This window comes from Terrapene carolina, unplaced genomic scaffold (assembly GCF_002925995.2).
Source record: "Terrapene carolina triunguis isolate 2854851 unplaced genomic scaffold, T_m_triunguis-2.0 Scaffold93, whole genome shotgun sequence".
Taxonomy (NCBI): domain Eukaryota; kingdom Metazoa; phylum Chordata; order Testudines; family Emydidae; genus Terrapene; species Terrapene triunguis.
In genome coordinates, this window is record NW_020664444.1 from 19,515,996 (window position 1) to 19,535,981 (window position 19,986).

A 19,986-nucleotide genomic window follows, 5' to 3' on the forward strand; every position below is an offset into this window, starting at 1 on the left:
AGCCACATAGGACATTTGACCACAGGGTCACTGAAATGCCATAATAAAATACAAGCCAATGAGCAGGATCTTTGTTGTTCTTATCTGTTCCCTGTGAAGAACTGGAAATGAAACTACACAGCAAAGTAGTCAAATGTCGTACTAGTTCAATAAATATTTTGTATGCAACACCAGTTGTACTAAATTTGCTTCATCTATTGCTTGCACTATATACAGTATCTCTACTCTAAGGTTTCATTTTGAAAAATAGCCAAGACAGGACATTTTTATATTCACACCTTGGCATGCGTTTGAATGAAATTTGCCAAGGGAAAAAAGGTGTATAACAAATCCTACAAAGTGCTGAATTTTTAAAACCGCTATTTTAAACATTATTTGGTAAAATATACACTTTTCTAATTCACTTTTGCCACAGAGTTGTATTTGTCTTTTCAGCTATTTTTACCTATCTGTTCTGGTCATTGGACAGCTGCTATATATATATTCCTTTATTTTAAGCATGCGCATTGAGTGATCCATGCAACAGTGAAGGATTCACCATTGGTACATTCAGTACATTACTGTAATGTTTACAGTATTTCTTGATTCAACTATCAGGATGCTTTAAAATCCTTTCACCCTACTGTTTTATCCAATGAAAACATTTGAAAAAAAGACAGAATTGGTAGAGAGACTGGAGCTACATGATGTTGCATTGCGTGGCCCCACAACAATCTTTAATAATAGCTATTCCTGCTTTGGCGACGGTGGGCTTGCTTGGAGGAGGTTCTGCCTTCTTTTCTGCTGGGGTACCTGTGACATTCAGAACAGGACACCATTAAAATCTAGAGTTAGACCAAACTATTTCCTTCTGCTTTCATCACACAGTATCCTGCAGTATCACACAGGCCTACCTTCCCGACCGAGTTTATTTTACATTCTTTGAACAATGTTCTTAGTGATGTTGAAAGATACCAGCCTATGTGATGACTGATCCCACCAAAGGAACAGAAGGCTTGCCCACTCAGGTGAGAGAGGGGCCGCAGAATCCAGATATCAAACTGAAAATGGGGGATTTAGGTGTAAATCATATGGTTAAAATGAGGGAACAAGAAAGGGGAAACCAAGTAGGGAACCCCAGACAACACCCACTACTCTGAGAAGGAGTCCAAGGAATCAGTGGATACTATCTGGCAGCCCTGGAGACTGAAGTGTTCTGTTACAGTAGGGTAATGAGTGGGCACTTCAGTCTCCAGGGCTGCCAGATAGTATCCACTGATTCCTTGGACTCCTTCTCAGATTTCTACTTTCCTCAATGGCTCTACTTTGTGAGATTCCAGGGTGCCATATATCAGATGCTCACAATAGCTTGCTTGTCAGCCTGGATTGTTCTCTGCTGAATAAAAATGTTGCTGGCACTGACATTGGTCAATGTTATCCTCCATATCTCCCAATGTGTATAATAAGCCAGGATGCTGAAAAGGGATAAATCTTTGGGCTAGTGGGAGAGTCTGTGGATTTGGAATGTTCATATACAGCTGTCATAAACATACAGCTACGGGTAGCATAAAACCCCTCCTTTACCTGTAAAGGGTTAAGAAGCTCAAATAACCTGGTTGGCACCTGACCAAAAGGGGAGAAGATACTTTCAAATCTGTGGGGGAAGGTTTTTGTTTTGTGCTCTCTTTGTGTGTTCTCTCTGGGACAGCGAGGAACCAGGGCAGGGAAAATACATCTCCTAAAGCCATACCTGAACTAAGCATCTAAGAATAGAAATGGAAAGTAAGGAAGGAAATGCATTAGATTATCTTTTTGTTTTAGCTTGTGAATTTCCCTAGGCTAAGAGGGAGGTTTATTCCTGGTTTTTTTGGGTGGTTTTTTTTTTTTTTGTAACTTTAAAGTTTTGCCTAGAGGGGAATCCTCTGTGTTTTTAATCTGATTATCCTGTAAAATTACCTTCCATCCTGATTCTGAGGTGCTGCTTTTACTTTTTCTTTATAATAAAGTTCTGCTTTTAAGAACCTCATTGGTTTTTAGTGTCCTAAAAACCCAAGGGGCTGGTCTGTGCTCACCTTGTTTGCTCTCAAGCCTCCCCAGGAAAGGGGGTGAAGGGCTTGGGGGGATAGTTTGGGGAAACAGGAACTCCAAGTGGTCCTTTTCCTAAATCTTTGTCTAACTCACTTGGTGGTGGCAGTGATACCGTTCCAAGGACAAGGAAGAATTTGTGCCTTGGGGAAGTTTTTAACCTAATCTGGTAGAGATGAGCTTAGGGGGTCTTTCATGTGGGTCCCCACATCTGTACCCTAGAGTTCAGAGTGGGGAGAGAATCCTGACAACAGCACTTTCCCTTTGTTGGACTCAGGAAGAACATCAGTGGCTGGCACTTGATTGATTGTATTTCCATTGAAACTATGGTACATTTTAAAATAGCCAGACTTCTCAGTAATTAAATGTCTCCTTCATATCTTCCTTATGTGGTTTCTGTAGGTAATGATGGTGCCCAACTTATATGGTTTTGTCAGACACTCAGAACCTTCATGCTTTACTCCAGTTCCTCTTTACATACTATTCAATTACATGCACTGGGCTTCGTGTAAAGCCCAGGAAGACTTCTCTGATAGCAGTCCCTTCTTGGGTTGTTACAAAGTCCTGTCTAGAAACTTAGAGCATATTACACCCATATCCTTAGTACATATGGTATTGTAGTGTATAAGACTTTCAAGATACCTTCCAACCTGCGTAGTTCCTGTCTTGATAGACAAAAGGGTGGGTCTTTCAATTTTGTTAGCTCATGCAAGCTGGCTTTATGTGACTGAAAAGCCCAGTTAACCATCATTAAGATATAGACTAACTGTCACTATCACGTAGGAAGTCGTGCTAGCAGTAGTTAAAACTCTAGACTCCTCATAGGCGGAAACGCAGCCAGATAAAATGGTTTCAAGCACATTAATCTGCATTTTAACAGGATTTTTTTAAATCATGTTAAGCTCAGTTGATTGAACTAACATGATTGAAAAACACATTCTTTTTACTATCAAGAGAGGTGCCACCTTGCACATATGGATTTAATGTTGATGAAAATTGGAAATCCAAGTTCACTAGGTGATTTTCAAAATCTCAGCCAAAATGGCTAGAAACAGAAGCTGGCATTTCATGTTTTTTGGGGGAAATTTTATATTTTTATATTAGTTCATTTTGGTCTAAGCTGTTTTGGGGAAATTTTCAGAGACACAATTGGGAGCAAAAGCCCACCTCTCATTGACTTTCAGTGGGAGTTGGGTGTCTAGCTGCCCTCTGTGCCTTTGAAAATCTATCCCCTTTCTTGCCAGAGTTTTTCAAAGACTTTTTTCTTTCCCATTTGTTTTTAAATGTTAAACTCACTGGCAGGAGATCGTGTTACTTTGTCTAAGGGTTTTAATTTGATCCGCAGGAATTCAGCCATCTCCTTGTCTTCCTCTTGCTCTCTGTTGGTGCAAAAAGAGAAAGGGAAAAAAAAGTTGTAGAAGAAAAAGCAGCAGTTTCTACATAACTAAGAGAAACAGTCCCTTGTGTAAAGGCAAGGTCCATAAGAATCTTATTAATAGCAGTAATACTTCTTTGCTCTTATTTAGCACTTTTCACCTAAAGATCTCAAAGCTCATTAGAAACTTAATGAATTGAGAGAGAAATCCTGGCCCTATTGAAGTCAGTGGCAAAACTCTCATTGACTTCAATGGGACTGGGATTTCATTCTAATGCTCACCGCTTAATCCTGAGAGACAGGCAAATATTAGCCCCACTATGCCCCTCATTCAGCAAAGCACTTAAGTAAAGCACATGCTTTGGTGAATCAGGGCCTATATCAGTAGGAAAACCAAGGCACAGAGAAGTTAAATGGCTTGAAAAGGTCACACAGCGAATCAATGTCAAAACTAAAAACCAAACCCAATTGTCTGTAATCCCAATTCCCACCTTCTAAGCCAAGGGAGGGTAAACTACGGCCTGCGGGCCGGATCCGGCCCATCAGGGCTTTAAATCTGGCCCACGGGATTGCCAGCCCCATAGTGCAGTGGCGCCAAGGCAGGCTCCCTGCCTGCCCTGGTCCTGCACCACTCCCGGAAGCAGCCGGCACCATGTCCCTGTGGCCCCTGGGGGAGGGGAGGGCAGAGGGATCTGTGGGCTGCCCCCACCTGCAGGTACCACCCCCCGCAGCTCCCATTGGCCGGGAACGGGGAACTGTGGCCAATTGGAGCTTTGGGGGTGGTACCTGCAGGTGAGGGCAGCGCGCGGCTGAGCTGCCTGCTCCACCCCACCCCCAGGAGCCACTGCCGGACATGCTGGCCACTTCTGGGAGTTGCGCGGGTCCAGGGCAGGCTGGGAGCCTGCCTTAGCCCCCCTGCATGCTGCTGCCATCCTGGAGCCGCTCGAGGTAAGCAGTGCCAGACCGGAGCACGCACCCTGAATCCCTCCTGCACCCCAGCCTCCTACCCTGAGCCCCCTAACTTCCTGCCTTGAGCCCCCTGCTGCACCCTGCACCTCCTGCACCCCAACTCCCTGCCCTGAGCCCCAGCCCCCTGCCACACCCCACACCCCTCCTGCACCCCAACCCCTTGCCCTGAGCCCCTTCCTGCACCCCGCACTCCCTCCCGCACCCCAACCTCCTGCCCCAGCCCTGCATACAAGTTACCCACCCAGATGTCTCCCTCCGGCCAAAAAGTTTGCCCACCCCTGTTCTAACCACTAAACTAGGCTCCTTCTAGAAAAAATAGCAAAGGAACATTATGGTGTGTTATAATGCTCTCTATGTTTAAAAGCCTAAGTGAAGATTTTGATTTTATTGTCTCATGCTACGAGAACTCTCATTGAAGTCAACTAATGTTGTGGTTGTGTGAGGATGGCAGGATCAGGCCTTAAGGAAATTAACATCACTTTGCTAGCCTTTAGCATTCATGGAATTTTCATTATTATTCCATTTTTTCAATATTAAAGTGCATATTGATTAAGAAGTATTTCAGTTTAGTGTAGAAAAATCAGATTTATTAAAGTAAAAGTACCAATAAATGTTGCACGTGAGCAATAGAGAGCACTAATGCTTTTCCAACTGTATTGAGTGTATTTTCAGTAGTCTAGTAGAATGGCTTTTTTGAGGCCTTTATATTCTCTGGCTACAGATGATGCTTCATGCTTCATACACAGAACTAAGGGCTTATCTGCACTTGAAATGCTACAATGGCACAGCTGCAGCTGCACTGCCATTGTGCTTCAGAGAAGACACTATCTAGACTGACAGGAGGGGCTCTCCTGTCGACATAGGTAATTCACCTCCCTGAGAGGTGGTAGCTAGGTTGACAGAAGAATTCTTCTGTCGACTTAGCACTGTCTACACTAGAGGTTGGGTCGGCTTAACTATGTCACTTGGAGGTATGGATTTTTCATACCCTGAGCAACGTAGCTTTTCAGCTTAGACCAGGCCTAGGAGTCAGGGTTCTATTCTCAGCTCAGCAGCTGATCTCCTGCTTGATTTTGGGCAAATCTTTTCACCTCTCTTTTCCTTCCCACCCTTTGCCTGTCTGAGCTACTTAGACTTTAAGCTCCTTGGGACTCAAACTGTCATTACCATGTTTATAACACCTCAATTTTGGTTGGAGCATCTATGTGTTACAGTAATAGAAATAATTAATAATAATAACATGAGCATTATGTATGTGCAAAGACCAGTTTATACATGTATGAAAATCATTTCTTGTTAGAATTCTCTTTCAGGTTTATTTCCCCTATCTAAGGCCAGGTCTACACTCAAAAGTTAAATCAACCCAGCTACGTCACCCAGGGGTGTGAAAAATCCATGGAAGAATTCTTCTGCTTCTGCCTCTCAGGAAGGTGAATTAACTACAGTGATGGGAGAACTCCCATCACAGTAGTGAGTGGCTCCACTGAAATGCTACAGTGGCATAGCTACAGCACTGCAGCTGTACTGCTGTAGTGTTTCAAGAGTAGACTAGCCCTAAGTCCATGTCTACACTACAGCAGCACAGCTACAGCACTGCAGCTGTGCCACTCTAGCGACATAGTGTAGACATTTTTTACATTGATGGAAAAGGTTTTTCCTTCCATCTCTCTGAGAGCTGGTCTGCACTAGAAAGTTAGCTTGACCAACATCACTTAGGATGTGAAAAATTCACACCCATGAGATATGTAGTTAAGCTGATCTAAGCCCCAGTATATGCAGCACTAGGTCAATGAAAGAATTCTTCCATCGACCTAGCTACTGCCTCTCAGAGAAGTGGGTTTACTTCAGTGACAGAAGAACCTCTTCCATCGCTGTAGTAGGTGGTGTCTGTTCTACAGAATTACAGTGGTGCAGTTGTAGCACCAGAGCTACGCTGCTGTAGTGTTTCTACTGTGGGAATATAATCTGAGAAGCAGTAGCTAGGGCGACAGAAGAATTCTTCCGATCACCTACCTGTGTCTACACCAGGAGTTGGGTCAACATAACTGCGCTGTTCAAGGTGCAAACTTTTTCTGAGCTCTGAGCAACATAGCTAGGCCAATCTAATTTTTAGTGTAGACCAGCCTGAGTGGGTCTAGCCCAGCTCTTTTCATAACAGTAAAGGGCTCAGATATTTTCTTGTAATAAATTCAAAGGGACATTAATCCTCTGTAGCCATGAGCAGAAGATTAAGTAAAATTATGGAACAGGGAGAGAAAGAGACATAGTGATCCAGTTTGAATGCATATCATGTGGTCCCAGAGAGAGGCTTTTAACCTCATGCAATGTTTGAAGACACCAAAGTCAATAGAAATTTTGTCACTACAATGAGAATAGTATCAGGTACTCTATTCGGCCTGCCAAGTCTCTGAAACAAATTCAGGCACTTTCAATCCTTACCTTAATCTCTCCACCTCTGCATCATCTACAAGAAAATCTCTTTTTTGCACCAGTTTATGGATCTTCTGAATCAATTCATCCTCTCTTTGTTTCTGCATTTTTGTTTTTTCTTTTTCTGATCAAAAACAGAAAGAATAAGACAAGGGTTAGGTACTCAGATTTCTAACAACATTTGACCAATGAAAGTCAATGGCCTTTGTCCAGATTTACAGTAGGTGAGAGCAGGGCATGATCCAGGGTGATACTTTTCCAGGCCATAATATTTGAGACATTTTATTATTTGGTAAACATTCTTCCCTGCTTCTCCTGAAACCACAAGGCAACAATCCACTCTTTACAGAAAGGGTCAGGAGTGAATGGATATAGTGAGAAAGGGAAACATTTTTTTCAGTGCAAATATATAAGGTTAATCAGTAAATTGTGTTCTTGTGTTTATTTGAGATAATTATTGGCAAGTCCTAAAGACCAGCCAGTCCATAAGCCAGGATCTAGAAAGGTGACCCCAAGGCAGGTATGTAGGCTCCTAATGAAAGCAAGGCAATGCAGTCCAATGTTGCTACCTTGTTGAGGATGCTCCCTGCTACCTGGTTATTCTGACAGACTGCTTCTGCTCCAGGATGCTCCTGTTTCTGACCTTGGCTTCAGCCTGCTCCTGCTCCAACACCTGTTCCAGCCACAGCTGGTTGCCCAGCTGTCCTACCACTAGGACACTGGAGTGGGTATCAGGAGATGAGAGTTTGGCAACCGGCACTGCCACTGAGCTGCAATGTGGTGTTGGACAAATCATTGTTATGACTAGCCAGAAAACAGAAATCTCCGACTGTGAAAATCTTCATGTTTTGAAAAACGTGTTTTTCCATTTTTCCCAAATCAGGATGAAAAGTTAAAAGTGCAAAATTTTCATGGGAAGGGATTTCCAGAAAAATATCGTTTGGGGAGAATTACAGGGGAATCTTTTTGGGTACCTCCCTGGAAGGCTCTTGGCAACTTCAGTTTCCCCTGCAGGCAGAAAGAGAAATTGACAAGAGTCTTCAAGGCAGGCTGCCAGAGGCTGCGCACCCAGGCTCTGCACAGCCACTTCAGCTTGGCTGCTGGAGAGCCAGGGTGCTCAGCCACCTGCTTTTCCCTTAGGCAGAAAGGGAAATTGACAAGAGCCTTCCAGGTGGGCAGATGAGGAGCCATCATTTCAACTTTCCTAATGGAAAATCAAATTTTCTGCAAAATTTCAATCTTTTGGCAAAATGAAAAATTTCAATCTTACCAAAAGGCTGTTTTCTGTTGGAAACTCATTCCAATAGAAAATTCCTGACCAGCTCTCGTCACTGTATCTCTATTTCCCCTGCCACTCTTTGGCTGTCTTCTCTATGTAAAGTGTAAGCCCTTCAGGGCAGGGACTGTCTCTTGCGGCATGTTTGTGCGGTGCCTAGCACAATAGCTCTACTGTGATATTAATAATAAAACATTCATGAGTTCAGAACCTTTGGTAAATTTTCAATCTAGAAATCCCTCCATGGCACCATTTAGAGTTTATTTTCCTAATCTCCTTAAGAAGAGCATTTTTAAGTAAGGGCACAGTTCCATTAGAATAATGGCAAAACTCCCATTCACTTAATCTGGGAATGTGATCAGGCCTCAGATAAGATGGAGCAACCTATGTGACAGCTCTGCCTCTCCCATTGTAATTTGGTACATACAGCAGCATCAAAACATCAACTTTGATAAAAGTCAGGCACTAGAATTATTACATTATAGTGGAGCTAAATAAAACTATTATTTACCCAAAATTTCAAAAGTCAGTGTAATCAATATTGTCCTAGTTAATCAGGCAAAACCAGACTAGACCATTATCATGACTAGATTGTCTGAAAATGATCGTTTCTGTTGAATGATAGATTTGGCTGTCACATGCTAAAATTGTAAATATTAGGGCTTAGGGGAGATATAGTTCAAAAGTATAAAACAAATATAGTTAAGACAAAACTCCCTAGGGCTAAAACTGAGCAAGTGGAGCAGTGATGGGAAAGCTAGAGGCTAATCCTAGCCAATACATTTCCTTAAAGAATTCAAAATCTTTATGAGCAGAAAAAAAAGCTTCACATTAAATCAAGAATTTTTGTTTTCAGTAATGGAGTTGTGGAACTGAGCTCAGAGAAACATCAAATTGAGTCAAGTATATTGGGACACACCTACAGTGGGATGCATTCAATATATCTTGTTTATTGACCAAATTTATAAGGGCTCCTAATACGTCTAAAAAATCCAGACATTTGAAAAGAGTTGTTTATTGCAGCTTAATGATTTGCCCAAGGGCTCCAGCTGCATTTCCCACTGGAAATTTCTGCAATAAATCCACATCTTTAAAAAATGAGATAAAGGCATTTTGAAAGTTGGCTTTCAGAGCTGGAAAATCATTATTCCTTGGAGAACTGTAAGTTATGGTTTGCCAGTGAAAGAGGAAATAAACAATTTGTAATGCACAACAAGGCTACTTTGTTTTTCACGAGAAATATTTTTAGTTTTCTATGAAAATAATATCTTTTATTCAAAAGATTAAGTGTGCATGTTGTTATCAAATTCTGTCGGTGCTTCAAAGATTCCTTATTGTTATGGGCATGGGGGGGGGGAACTTGGGCATAATGTCAATGAACGCTTAATCTTAACATGTCCAGCAGCAAAAATAAAAAAGGATACTTAAAACTGACGACTGCTGGACCATGCTGCAATGAGCCAGCCTCCCTCTCCCATCCTGGAAGGTAGGGAGCAGCAGCTATTATGGCACTGTTACATCAATTGAATGGAATAAATGGGCCTGAAGAGTCAGCAGTGTTAGCATGACTCTGTCACTGTCCAACATTAAACAGCATTGTGAAGGATGGTCATTTTTTCTGCTTTTGACCAACCGACAGGAGGGGAAGAAGAAACAGGATAGTAAAGGTGGAGAAAATACAGCTTTTGTTGATGGCAAATTCCCAGAAGCAGGTCAGTCACAGACGGATGCTCTGGATTGGCAAATCTGCCACAACAGCACTGCTCTGAGCTCTGGTTTATTTCCTGGTCTGGGGTGTCATCTGGTTGATTTGGCTCCTCTCCTACTGGTCTATCTCAGGCTGGGCCAGAGCTGGCTAGAGCTGGATGAGCTGTCTCATCTGATTGTGCTGGTGCCATGTGCTACAACTGACCTCAAGGTCAAATCAGATGGAAAGCCAAGAGAGCGAGAAGATAGGAGGAAAAGAGTGGTGAAGAAAGGGGAACACGCAAGGGAAGGCGAAATAATCAGGATCTCACGTGTCTCTGGTTTATGGAGTGGTGATGACCACGTGACCCTGAGGAAGTGCCAAGGTCTGGACTTGAAGATGATGCGGTAACCTTCTGGGGCCAAAGGTGAAGGACAAAGTCCCTGGAGGGGAGTAGGATGGAGGCCTACAGGCCTTTTCCCTCCTTCAGGAATTTCCTGCCAGTTCACAGGTCCTCAGCCCCAAAAGTCTCTTTTTAAGACCTCTGAAAAGGGGTTAATGGACAGAATAGTCCATCCTCTCATTATTTGTTCACCATCAGACCTAACTTCTGACATATCACATATAGTCCATTAACTTCCAGTACAACACTCTTCTTGTTTACCAGGTATGGTCTCAACACAGTCTTTGAATTATATCAGTAAAGCCCTTTTGTTTAGATTAACTTAGTCTTTCTGTTTTTCACTTTTACTAATTTGTTTAAACAATCTTATGTAATAGTCGCAGTTGGACTTTTGTTACCTTTTTCCATCACCATTTGTTAATACAGATGACTGAACCATTCATAAGCTTCCATCCACTTTCCTCACTTGGACTCACCACTGGAGCAGGCCTGCTATGCTCCAATTGTTACACCACCACCATCTTCTCTATCTCCAGGTGAAGAGCCATCAGTGGGATCAAAACACATGGATCCACTTATGGAAGGCCAGGTCTGAAAGGGGAGAGGGCTGTGGGGACAAGCTCACATGCAGATTGTCCCCCCGCCCCACCCTTTTGGGGATCTGCTGACAAGTAAATGCAGATTGAGTGTTAGGGCTGGGTCCTACAGTCCTTATTCAGCTATCTCCTTTTACCAAAAGCCTGCTCCTGTTCCCATTTAAGTCAGTGCAACTATGTCCATTGAAACCAATGGGAGCAGGAGCTGGCTCATACACAGCACAGTCAAAATATACACGAAAGGCATGACGATTGCTTTAGTCCATGTTTCTCTAGGCTGAGAAAATCCCAGTGCTAGCATTTAGTTCTGTGCAAAGGCCAACAGCCCTATATTTATTAATCCCATTGCTTTCTCTTAATACGCAAATATTCTGTAGTGAATTTGCGAACAGCTGGCATGGCTGGAAATAAATGCTAAATAGTCAAATATGCAAATATGACTCTGAGAAAGGATTGCTGGGTGTCACGTTGTGCACAGTGTGCTAAGGTCTAAGAAAGAACTGCTGTACATTAAACTTTACTTAATTAAGATTTTGTAATTTAAGCTGTGGGAGAGTGTTTCTAGGAAAAAGTAGTCCTAAGTATAAGTAAACAGATGTTTAAATGAGAGGGTTGGCTACAGGAACACTAGTAAGAGTAGATCATTCTTACTTGTTATCTATGCAGCATTCACAATCCTTTGCAAAGGTTACCTTTAAATAAACTCTGCTTGAATTATTCCCCATTGGGTACTATTCATCCCATACGCGTGTTAGCAAAATATTGGAGGAATTGTTTGGCGCAAAAGTAGCTGAGATAATGTCAAGAAGAAAAAAAGAAGAAACATGAATGTATTTTGTTAGATGTGCATGAAATGTGGAAAGGTTCTTAGTCCACTGAGAAATGCTGCTATTTGTCTACTGGGCTCAGAGGGGGAAAATGTAGGTATGATCAGCTTCCTATTTTATGACTGATCTGCTGTTTCATTTCTGGCAAGGTTTTTTCTTCTCTTTTACCTTGTTTGCTAGCTGTGAAGTTTTTCTCACAGTGATAGGTGGAAAGATAAAGGACGAATGACTAGAAGACTCAAAACCCGCCCTAATGGTTGGGTAAAAGTAAATTATTTCTGAAAGGTACTATAGGCCCTGTACATACTTCTGGCGTAGTTGTACTTATTGGCTTGTATGAGGCATGTTTGTACATATAAGCAACAATTGTGAATCAGTGTTGTTCTGGAAGTCTATTTAAGAGTTTTTAATAACTTATGCTTAGGCCCCAGGTGCTTAAAATGGGAGCAGCAGCTTTGGTAAGACAGTGTTTAAAGAGTGTCCCTCAACAAACCAGCTCAATTTTAAAAAACTGTTTTTTGCTGGTACTGCAAACCTTTCTCTTCTCCCACCTCTCATATAAGCACTGCCTGAGGGGCCAAAATCCCAGGCGCACCACAGGAGTGCTTAGCAGACTGGGGATGTACGTGGCAACAGTGACTTTCTGCTACCTCTTCTTCCCCTCACACGTATGATCTTGGGGACAGTCAGGGAACCACTTCAGTCTGATAAAACTTAGAGCAACCTCAGTCCTGCTCTAAGCAGAGCTCTTGTGTAACACCTCCACCATCCCACCAGTGGGCATTACACCAGCAAAGATAGTTGCAGTGTGTGTGCCAGCCACCCTTTCCTACTCCAAAATGTCCCAAAAGGGACCAAGAGGATTGAGTTCAAACGGGTGGGGGGCGGGGGGAGAAGGGAGGACTCTCTCTCCACTTATGGGAGATTTTGTGCTGCCAGAAATCCCCATTCAAGATTACAATTATGCTCTGTAAATCAAGATGGGCTATTGAGTTCCAGACAACTCCACTTTCAGCTGGCACACAAGGGGGCAAGATTTTTCCTCTCAGCCCTGATTCTCTGTGACCTTGCACCTTGCCAAGTCATTTCCACCTGTACAAAGCGAGTGCAAGGCTGATTTAAAACCATTCTGACCTCAGTATCAATTTTATATTGTTGCATATAATTTGATTTAAAAAATAAAAGGCTAATTTTCTTAACGCATTTCTAGGCATTTCACCCTTCCTCAGAGGTTCTAGCTCATTGCTGAATTCAGCAAGGCTGTTGTAACCTGCCCTCACACAATGTGGCACTCTGTCTCCTTCTAGTGGTGTCTAGTGCACATATGAAAGCCTGCTACACTCTTGGCTGACAAAGATGAGTCTTTTAGCTTGGGCAGTAGACACTCATATATTTAGATGCAGAAGTCTTAGGTTCAGTCCCCTCTACTGATGACCCACACAGGGACATGGCATTACACAATGCTGCAGAACTTATGTAGAGAACCTTGCTGTGGAATCTAGATCCAGTGTTCACAGGGTCATGAATACACTGATGCATTATCCCAGAGCCTGCCAAGGGAAAGCAAATCTGCTCCATTTAATAATACAGCATGGGGTTAACAGGACAAATTGTTATGGTAAAGAAAACATCTGTCAATGCACACATTATTCTTATTAAAATATCTCTCGTCATTACAGGAACGGTTTGCTTCACTGAGTTCTAGTATCCACTGGACACAATCCTAATTAGCATTACTACATTTTTTTATTTAAGATTAACTGAAAATGCAAACACGGGATTCAGCTCCACCTGAGATTGTTAATTTTTATTTAAGCCATTCTAGGTGGGCTGTATTGTTCTTTTTCAAAGGCTCGTGGAAGATTTCATATCTAATTATAACTTCTTAGCCAAAGTTCTGTCCCAGAGGAAATTATGTTCATCTGAATGATACAAGGCCATTTCATTACTTTATTAAAAGACGAGTAGCCATGCTCTGGTAAAGCCCCACCCTTCTAATAGTTCCCATGTACTGCAGTGGAACTAATCTCATTTTCTGGATCAAAACCCTTTGCCATCCCTCTTGGCAACCAGATCACCTCTGCCTACAGTAGATTCATGGGTGAGAGAGAGGTAAACCCTGCAAAGCTTTCATTGTGGAGTGAAAGATCAGTGACTAGGAACAGGCGAAGAGTATTTCAGGTTCTTTGGTTCTGTATGTGTGAGTGTGGCACTGATTTTGCACTCATGCTTATGTCAGCAATTGCACAATCCTTTAAAAAAGTTTAACAGAGAATGAATAAAGGTTGTTCAAAAGGTGGTAAAAATAACGTACACCCCCCAATCTCAGCTGCTGAATAACACTATGTTGACTAACAGATTCACAGAATGTATAGCCAGGATACAGTGAGGAATTGAAGGTTTGGCATGAATTGATAAGATGGGGTGTACAGTAAAATCAATAGGAATGGGCCAAATTCTGCTTTTGGTCACAGATACACTGGAGTCAACAGAGCATACCCAGGGCTTATCACAGAAGTAAATGGTTGTAGGGTCAAGCCCTAGGTTCCTTTTCTGGAATAAGATGGTGGCTCAGTATTTTGAAAAGTAACAGGAGGAGTAGCTGAGCTAAAATAACAAGGAGGCCAACCTGTGAAGTCCTTACTAAAAGAAAGTTATCAATTGATTTCAGTGGGAGTTATTACTGAGTAAGGACTCCAGGACTGTGCCCAAGGAGGATTCTGCACATGCTTGGAGCAATGAAGCTGTTGAGAATTTAGGATCAGGCCCTAAAGACAGGTAAACATGGACTAGACCTTTTCCTCACCCCTCTCTGGAAAGCCCCATACTTTCAGCTGTTTTCTTAGGTTATAGCTTGGCTTATAGGGAGCAACAATTAATTACTATCTCTAGGAAACACACAAAAACCCATATCCAAGGTTTAATTTCCCATCAGACCACCACCAGGTGTTCCATATCTATCAACATTTTCCATTCTTCAGCAACTCTCCCTCACATAATGTGTCAACATAGTGTGTCAACAGTGGTTCTCATAAGATTTTCAAGGGATTGAAAGAATCTTGGAATAATTCAGCTTGTTGGAGTGATATTTGCAGTCCTGGCCATCAGAAGGGGCAGATGAAATACAGCAAAGAATTTCAGAAAAATAGAGAGCAGAAGGAAGACCAAACAGAACCTGAGAGAAAATAAAGACATTAGAAAAGAGAGCAAAGTGCAGGAAACACATGGAGAGGGATAGAAATGACAGGGAGAGGGATTGCACCTGGCTTGGGGTTGCAGTTATCTGGCCCCTAGAAGGGTTTCTGTTTTTCAAAGCACTTTGTAAGGTTGGCATAGAAATTACCTGGAATTGCTACTAAATTCTGCAGCTCCTGTTTAAGGTTCATGATGTCCTTGCACAGCTGCATGTCATCCATCCTGCAGAAACAGAAAAAGCACATCAGGACCATACATACTTGTTACATTTATTTGTGGGTCTAGATAAACCACCTGTGAAACATGTAGTACAGCCCTTTGCTTGGGACTTCATGCATCTGCTTGAGGCACAGATATTTAGCCCATGCACCAAACTGCCATCAGTCACAGACACCTTTCAATGCACAGTGTTGCAGAACAAATAACCTCCATTATAATGCCCTACCAGGTGACCTCTCCTATCAGTGCTTTTTGTACCATGCAGACCTAATCTGTATATTTTTATTGTCACATTAGCTGCTTTTTCCTTTTCTGCAGCTCACCCTACCTCTGAAAATGGGCACCTGCATATTTAATAACTCAGCAGTGGAACTGTGGTAAGGGCTACAGCAATAAGCAGGGCAATCCCCAATTGCTACAGTTCAGCTAGCATTCACTAGGTAAAAGGGAGAGTACAAGTATGAAAGAGAGAATGGTTCAGTGGTTAAGCTACTAGCCTGGGACTTGGGAGACAATGGTTCAATTCTTTGTTTTACCATTGACTTCCTCTGTGACGTTGGGCAGATCTCTCTGTGCCACAATTCCCCAGCTGTTAAAATGGGGATAATAGTATTTGTGGTGTGAAGATAAAGATTGTGAGCAGGGCCGGCTCCAGCGTTTTTGCTGCCCCAAGCGGTGGAAAAAAAAAAAAAAAAAAAAAAGCTGTGATCGGCGGCAGCTCTACCATCACTGCTTCATTCTTCGGCGGCAATTCAGGGGCAGGTCCTTCCCTTCGAGAGGGACTGAAGGATCCGCCGCTGAAGAGCCGGATGTGCTGCCCCTTTCCGTTGGCCGCCCCCAAGCACCTGCTTGCTGTGCTGGTGCCTGGAGCCGGCCCTGATTGTGAGGTGCTCAGATAGTATAATAATGGAGGCCAGATAAGTACAATAGGTAGAGAATAATGTAAGATAACTAAGCCCTGGTCTACACTACAGGGTTAGGTCGAATTTAGCCATGTTAGGTCACAGTAAGTGAGCGCGATGAGAAGAGGCACGATGCAATGCCGAGGCTAATTGGGAGCAAACGGACATGCTCAGGAGTCTGGTGGACCTGCAGGAAAGCCAACAAGAGCACAGTCCGCCACTGCATTCACTGTACAACCGCCTGCCCTCCTCCCCAAGTTCCATATTCTCTTCACCCAGACGCCCAAGAACGCGGGGGCGGGGGGGAGGCTCCGGGCACCCAGTCACTGCACTCCAGAAGATGGCCCAAGCAACAGAAGGCTGTCATTCAAACAGTTTTGATTTGTAGTGTGGCTACAATAAGCAATGTGGCCTTGTCCTTCCCTCCTCCACTCCTCTCCTACCCGACCCTACCCCACCCCACCCGGGATACCTTATCAGTTATCTCCCTTTTTTTTAATTAATAAAGAAAAAATGCATAGTTTCAAAACAATAGTGATTTTATTTCCTTTGCCAGCTGTGATCGAAGGGAAGGTGGGGTGGTTGGCTTACAGGGAGCTAAAATCAACAAAGGGGGCGGGTTTGCATCAAAGAGAAACACACACAACTGTCACACCGTAGCCTGGCCAGTCATGAAACTGGTTTTCAAAACCTCTCTGATGCGCAGCGCACCTACCTGTGCTCTTCTAATCGCCCTGGTGTCTGGCTGTTCAAAATTGGCAGCCAAGCGATTTGCCTCAACCTCCCACCCCACCATAAATCTCCCCCTTACTCTCACAGATATTATGGAGCACACAGCAAGCAGTAATAACAATGGGAATATTGGTTGCGCTGAGGTCTAACCTAGTCAGCAAACAGCACCAGCGAGCTTTTAAACGTCCAAAGGCACATTCTACCACCATTCTGCACTTGCTCAGCCTATAGTTGAACTGCTCCTTACTACTGTCCAGGCTGCCTGTGTATGGCTTCATGAGCCATGGAAGCAAGGGGTAGGCTGGGTCTCCAAGGATAACTATTGGCATTTCAACATCCCCAACAGTCATTTTCTGGTCTGGGAAATAAGTCCCTTCTTGCAGCTGCTCAAACAGCCGGGAGTTCGTAAAGATGCGAGTGTCATGCATCTTTCCCGGCCATCCCACGTTGATGTCGGTGAAACGTCCCTTGTGATCCACCAGTGCTTGCAGCACTATTGAGAAGTACCCCTTGCGGTTTACGTACTGGTTGGCAAGGTGGTCCGGGGCCAAGATAGGAATATGCGTTCCGTCTATTGCCCCACCACAGTTAGGGAAACCCATTGCAGCAAAGCCATCCACTATGACCTGCACATTTCCCAGAGTCACTACCCTTGATAGCAGAACGTCAGTGATTGCATTGGCTACTTGAATCACAGCAGTCCCCACAGTAGATCTGCCCAGTCCAAATTGATTCCCAACTGACTGGTAGCAGTCAGGCGTTGTAAGCTTCCACAGTGCTATTGCCACTCGCTTCTCAACAGTCAGGGCAGCTCTCATCTTGGTATTCCTGCACTTCAGGGTGTGGGAAAGCAACTCACAGAGTTCCAGGAAAGTGGCCTTACGCATCCGAAAGTTTCACTGCCACTGGGAATCATCCCATACCTGCAACACTATGCAGTCCCACCAGTCTGTGCTTGTTTGCCGGGCCCAGAATCGGCATTCCACTGTATCAACCAGCCCCACTGCCGCCATGATGGCCCAATTGCCACAGCCCGTGCTTTCAGGAACGTCTGTGTCCATGTCCTCATCACAATCATCCTCATGCTGCCGTCTCTTAGCCAGGTTCTGCACATACTGCAGTATAATGCACGAGGTGTTTACAATGCTCACAACAGCAGCGGTGAGCTGAGTAGGCTCCATGCTTGCCATGCTATGGCGTCTGCACGGGTAACCCAGGCAAAAAGGTGGGAAATGATTGTCTGCAGTTGCTTTCATGGAGGGAGGGAGGGAGGCAGGGGAGAGTGACAACGTACCCAAAACCACCTGCAACAATGTTTTTGCCCCATAAGGCATTGGGAGCTTAACCCATAATTCCAATGGGCAGCGGGAACTGTGGGATAGCTTCCCACAGTGCACCGCTCCGTGAGTCGATGCTAGCCATGGTAGTGAGGACGCACTCCGCCGACTTAATGCGCTTAGTGGGGACATACACAATCGACTGTATAAAATCGATTTCTAAAAATCGACTTCTATAAAATCAACCTAATTTTGTAGTGTAGACATACCCTAAAACCCAGTCCTGTGAGGTGCTGAGCATTATCAGCTCCCATTGAAGTTGATAACACCTCAGAGGGTGGCGTTCATAATTACATTATTGCACAATTCCTATTAGTCAAGCCTTTTGAATGTGGCAGAGGATATTATAGCATAGGGAATTACAAGGGGACTTTGTGCTAGAAGGCCCAGAACTGTAGCAGACTCATATGAGACACAATCAGGGAGAGAGAAAAGGATAATAAAATCAAACTATAGAAGTAAGTGAGGAGTGGGAAAGTAGGCATTTCTGTCACAAGCAAGATCTTAATCACAAATTGAGCCCACATCCTCCCTCAGTCCCCTACACTGAACACTGGCCTCCTCAAAGACCTATCCCTCAGCTGCTTTTATTGCTATTAAAACATGCTGATCCCTTTATTGCTTGCTGCTTTGCTTATCTCCATCTTGCCTGCTCCTTTGTTTATGTAAGAAGGGAGCAATGACTATTCCTTCCAGTTCTGGTTTCTGTCCTCACAGATGGTGTCAGTGGGATAATCTTCATTATGACCTCCTTCCTTTCTTCCCCATCAGTTCCAAATGCCCCTGTGCACCTCAGCCAGGAAGCAACACATCCTCCAGGATCTCTGCCTGTACAGTGTGCCGACAGGATGAGAGCCTTGCTCTTCCTATATCATGTTTAATCTTCACCCTGTGGCCTAATCACCTAATCACTAATTCACTATTATATTTGTACCCAATTCACAAAGAGGCAGAAACCTTCATGCTGAAGGATATTTTCCTCTCAGGTTCTCCACATTGTTCATGCTGATCATGAGCAAAGTCTGTTTCATTATGCTGAATGGTACTGAAATTACTTTTATCAATTAATAATCTTAAACAGTATGTCCTGTAGGAGACTCAGTAATAAAATGTGCTGGGGAGTAAGCAAAATACATAGCTCCTCATCCATTTTGTATTTGTACAGTTTGGGTGTTGTGTACTACTGTAATATATTTGAATAAAATGACTTCTCAGGAAGGAGACATTTTTCTCAGGAGGAAGATGTTCAGTATTTACCTGCTATTTTCGGCTCGTGGCTACAGGCCAGATCCTCAGCTGGTGTAAAGTGGTGTAGTTCCAGTGCAGTCAATTCATACCAGCTGAGGATCTGGCCCATAATATTTACTTTTAAAAATTCTTCTTCCACCATATAAATTGGTCCCAATTTGGAAAACCTGGGACAGAGAGCAGGGCCGGCTCTAAGTTTTTTGCCGCCCCAAGCAAAAAAAAATTTGGCTGCCCCCCCCCCCCTCCCCCCCCAGCCCTGGGTTCTCTCCCCCCCCCCCCCGACCCGCACCCTCTGCCACCTCAGCGCTGGGCTCTTCCCCGCTACCCCAACCCAGCTGCACCCCCTGCCACCCCAGCCCTGGGCTCCCCCCCACCAGTGCTGACTCTGCCCACTCCCCCCTTGCCTCCAGCCAGTCTGGCACTGGCAGGGTCGGGGAAAGCAGCGAGGCTCCCGGGCCGTGCCTCAGCCCAGGGTCCCTCCAGCCAGGGCTCCCGCCTCCAGGACCAGCTGGGACCGGGAGGGCAGAGCCGGGGGACCACCCCGGCAGGGGGCTGAGGAGCCGGGGCAGGGTGGCCCCAGAGGGAGCAGAGCCCCGGAGAGCGGGACACGGGCCCTGCACGGCAGCGCCCCACCCTCTATGGCCCCGCTGCTGCTTCTGGCCGCCCTGCCGCAGTCCCTGGGTGGCTTAGGCCGCTTCACCCAGCCCCGGCTGCGGCGCTGGGGGG

The 19,986-nt window shown here is 44.3% G+C and overlaps 1 protein-coding gene across 1 annotated transcript in view; it reads right to left on the reverse strand.

The window, feature by feature from the left end:
* Nucleotides 1-418: 418 nt before the first annotated feature.
* The window catches only part of BMERB1 (bMERB domain containing 1), an 84,176-nt gene continuing 64,608 nt past the window's right edge, over nucleotides 419-19,986 (reverse strand). Inside the window, exons 3-6 of the mRNA XM_024210360.1 lie at nucleotides 14,971-15,044; nucleotides 6,848-6,962; nucleotides 3,361-3,443; nucleotides 419-792 (exon numbers count right to left, since the gene is read on the reverse strand). Coding sequence (XP_024066128.1) covers nucleotides 680-792; nucleotides 3,361-3,443; nucleotides 6,848-6,962; nucleotides 14,971-15,044 — 385 coding nt within the window. The 3' untranslated portion in view covers nucleotides 419-679. The remainder of the gene's footprint in view (nucleotides 793-3,360; nucleotides 3,444-6,847; nucleotides 6,963-14,970; nucleotides 15,045-19,986) is intronic.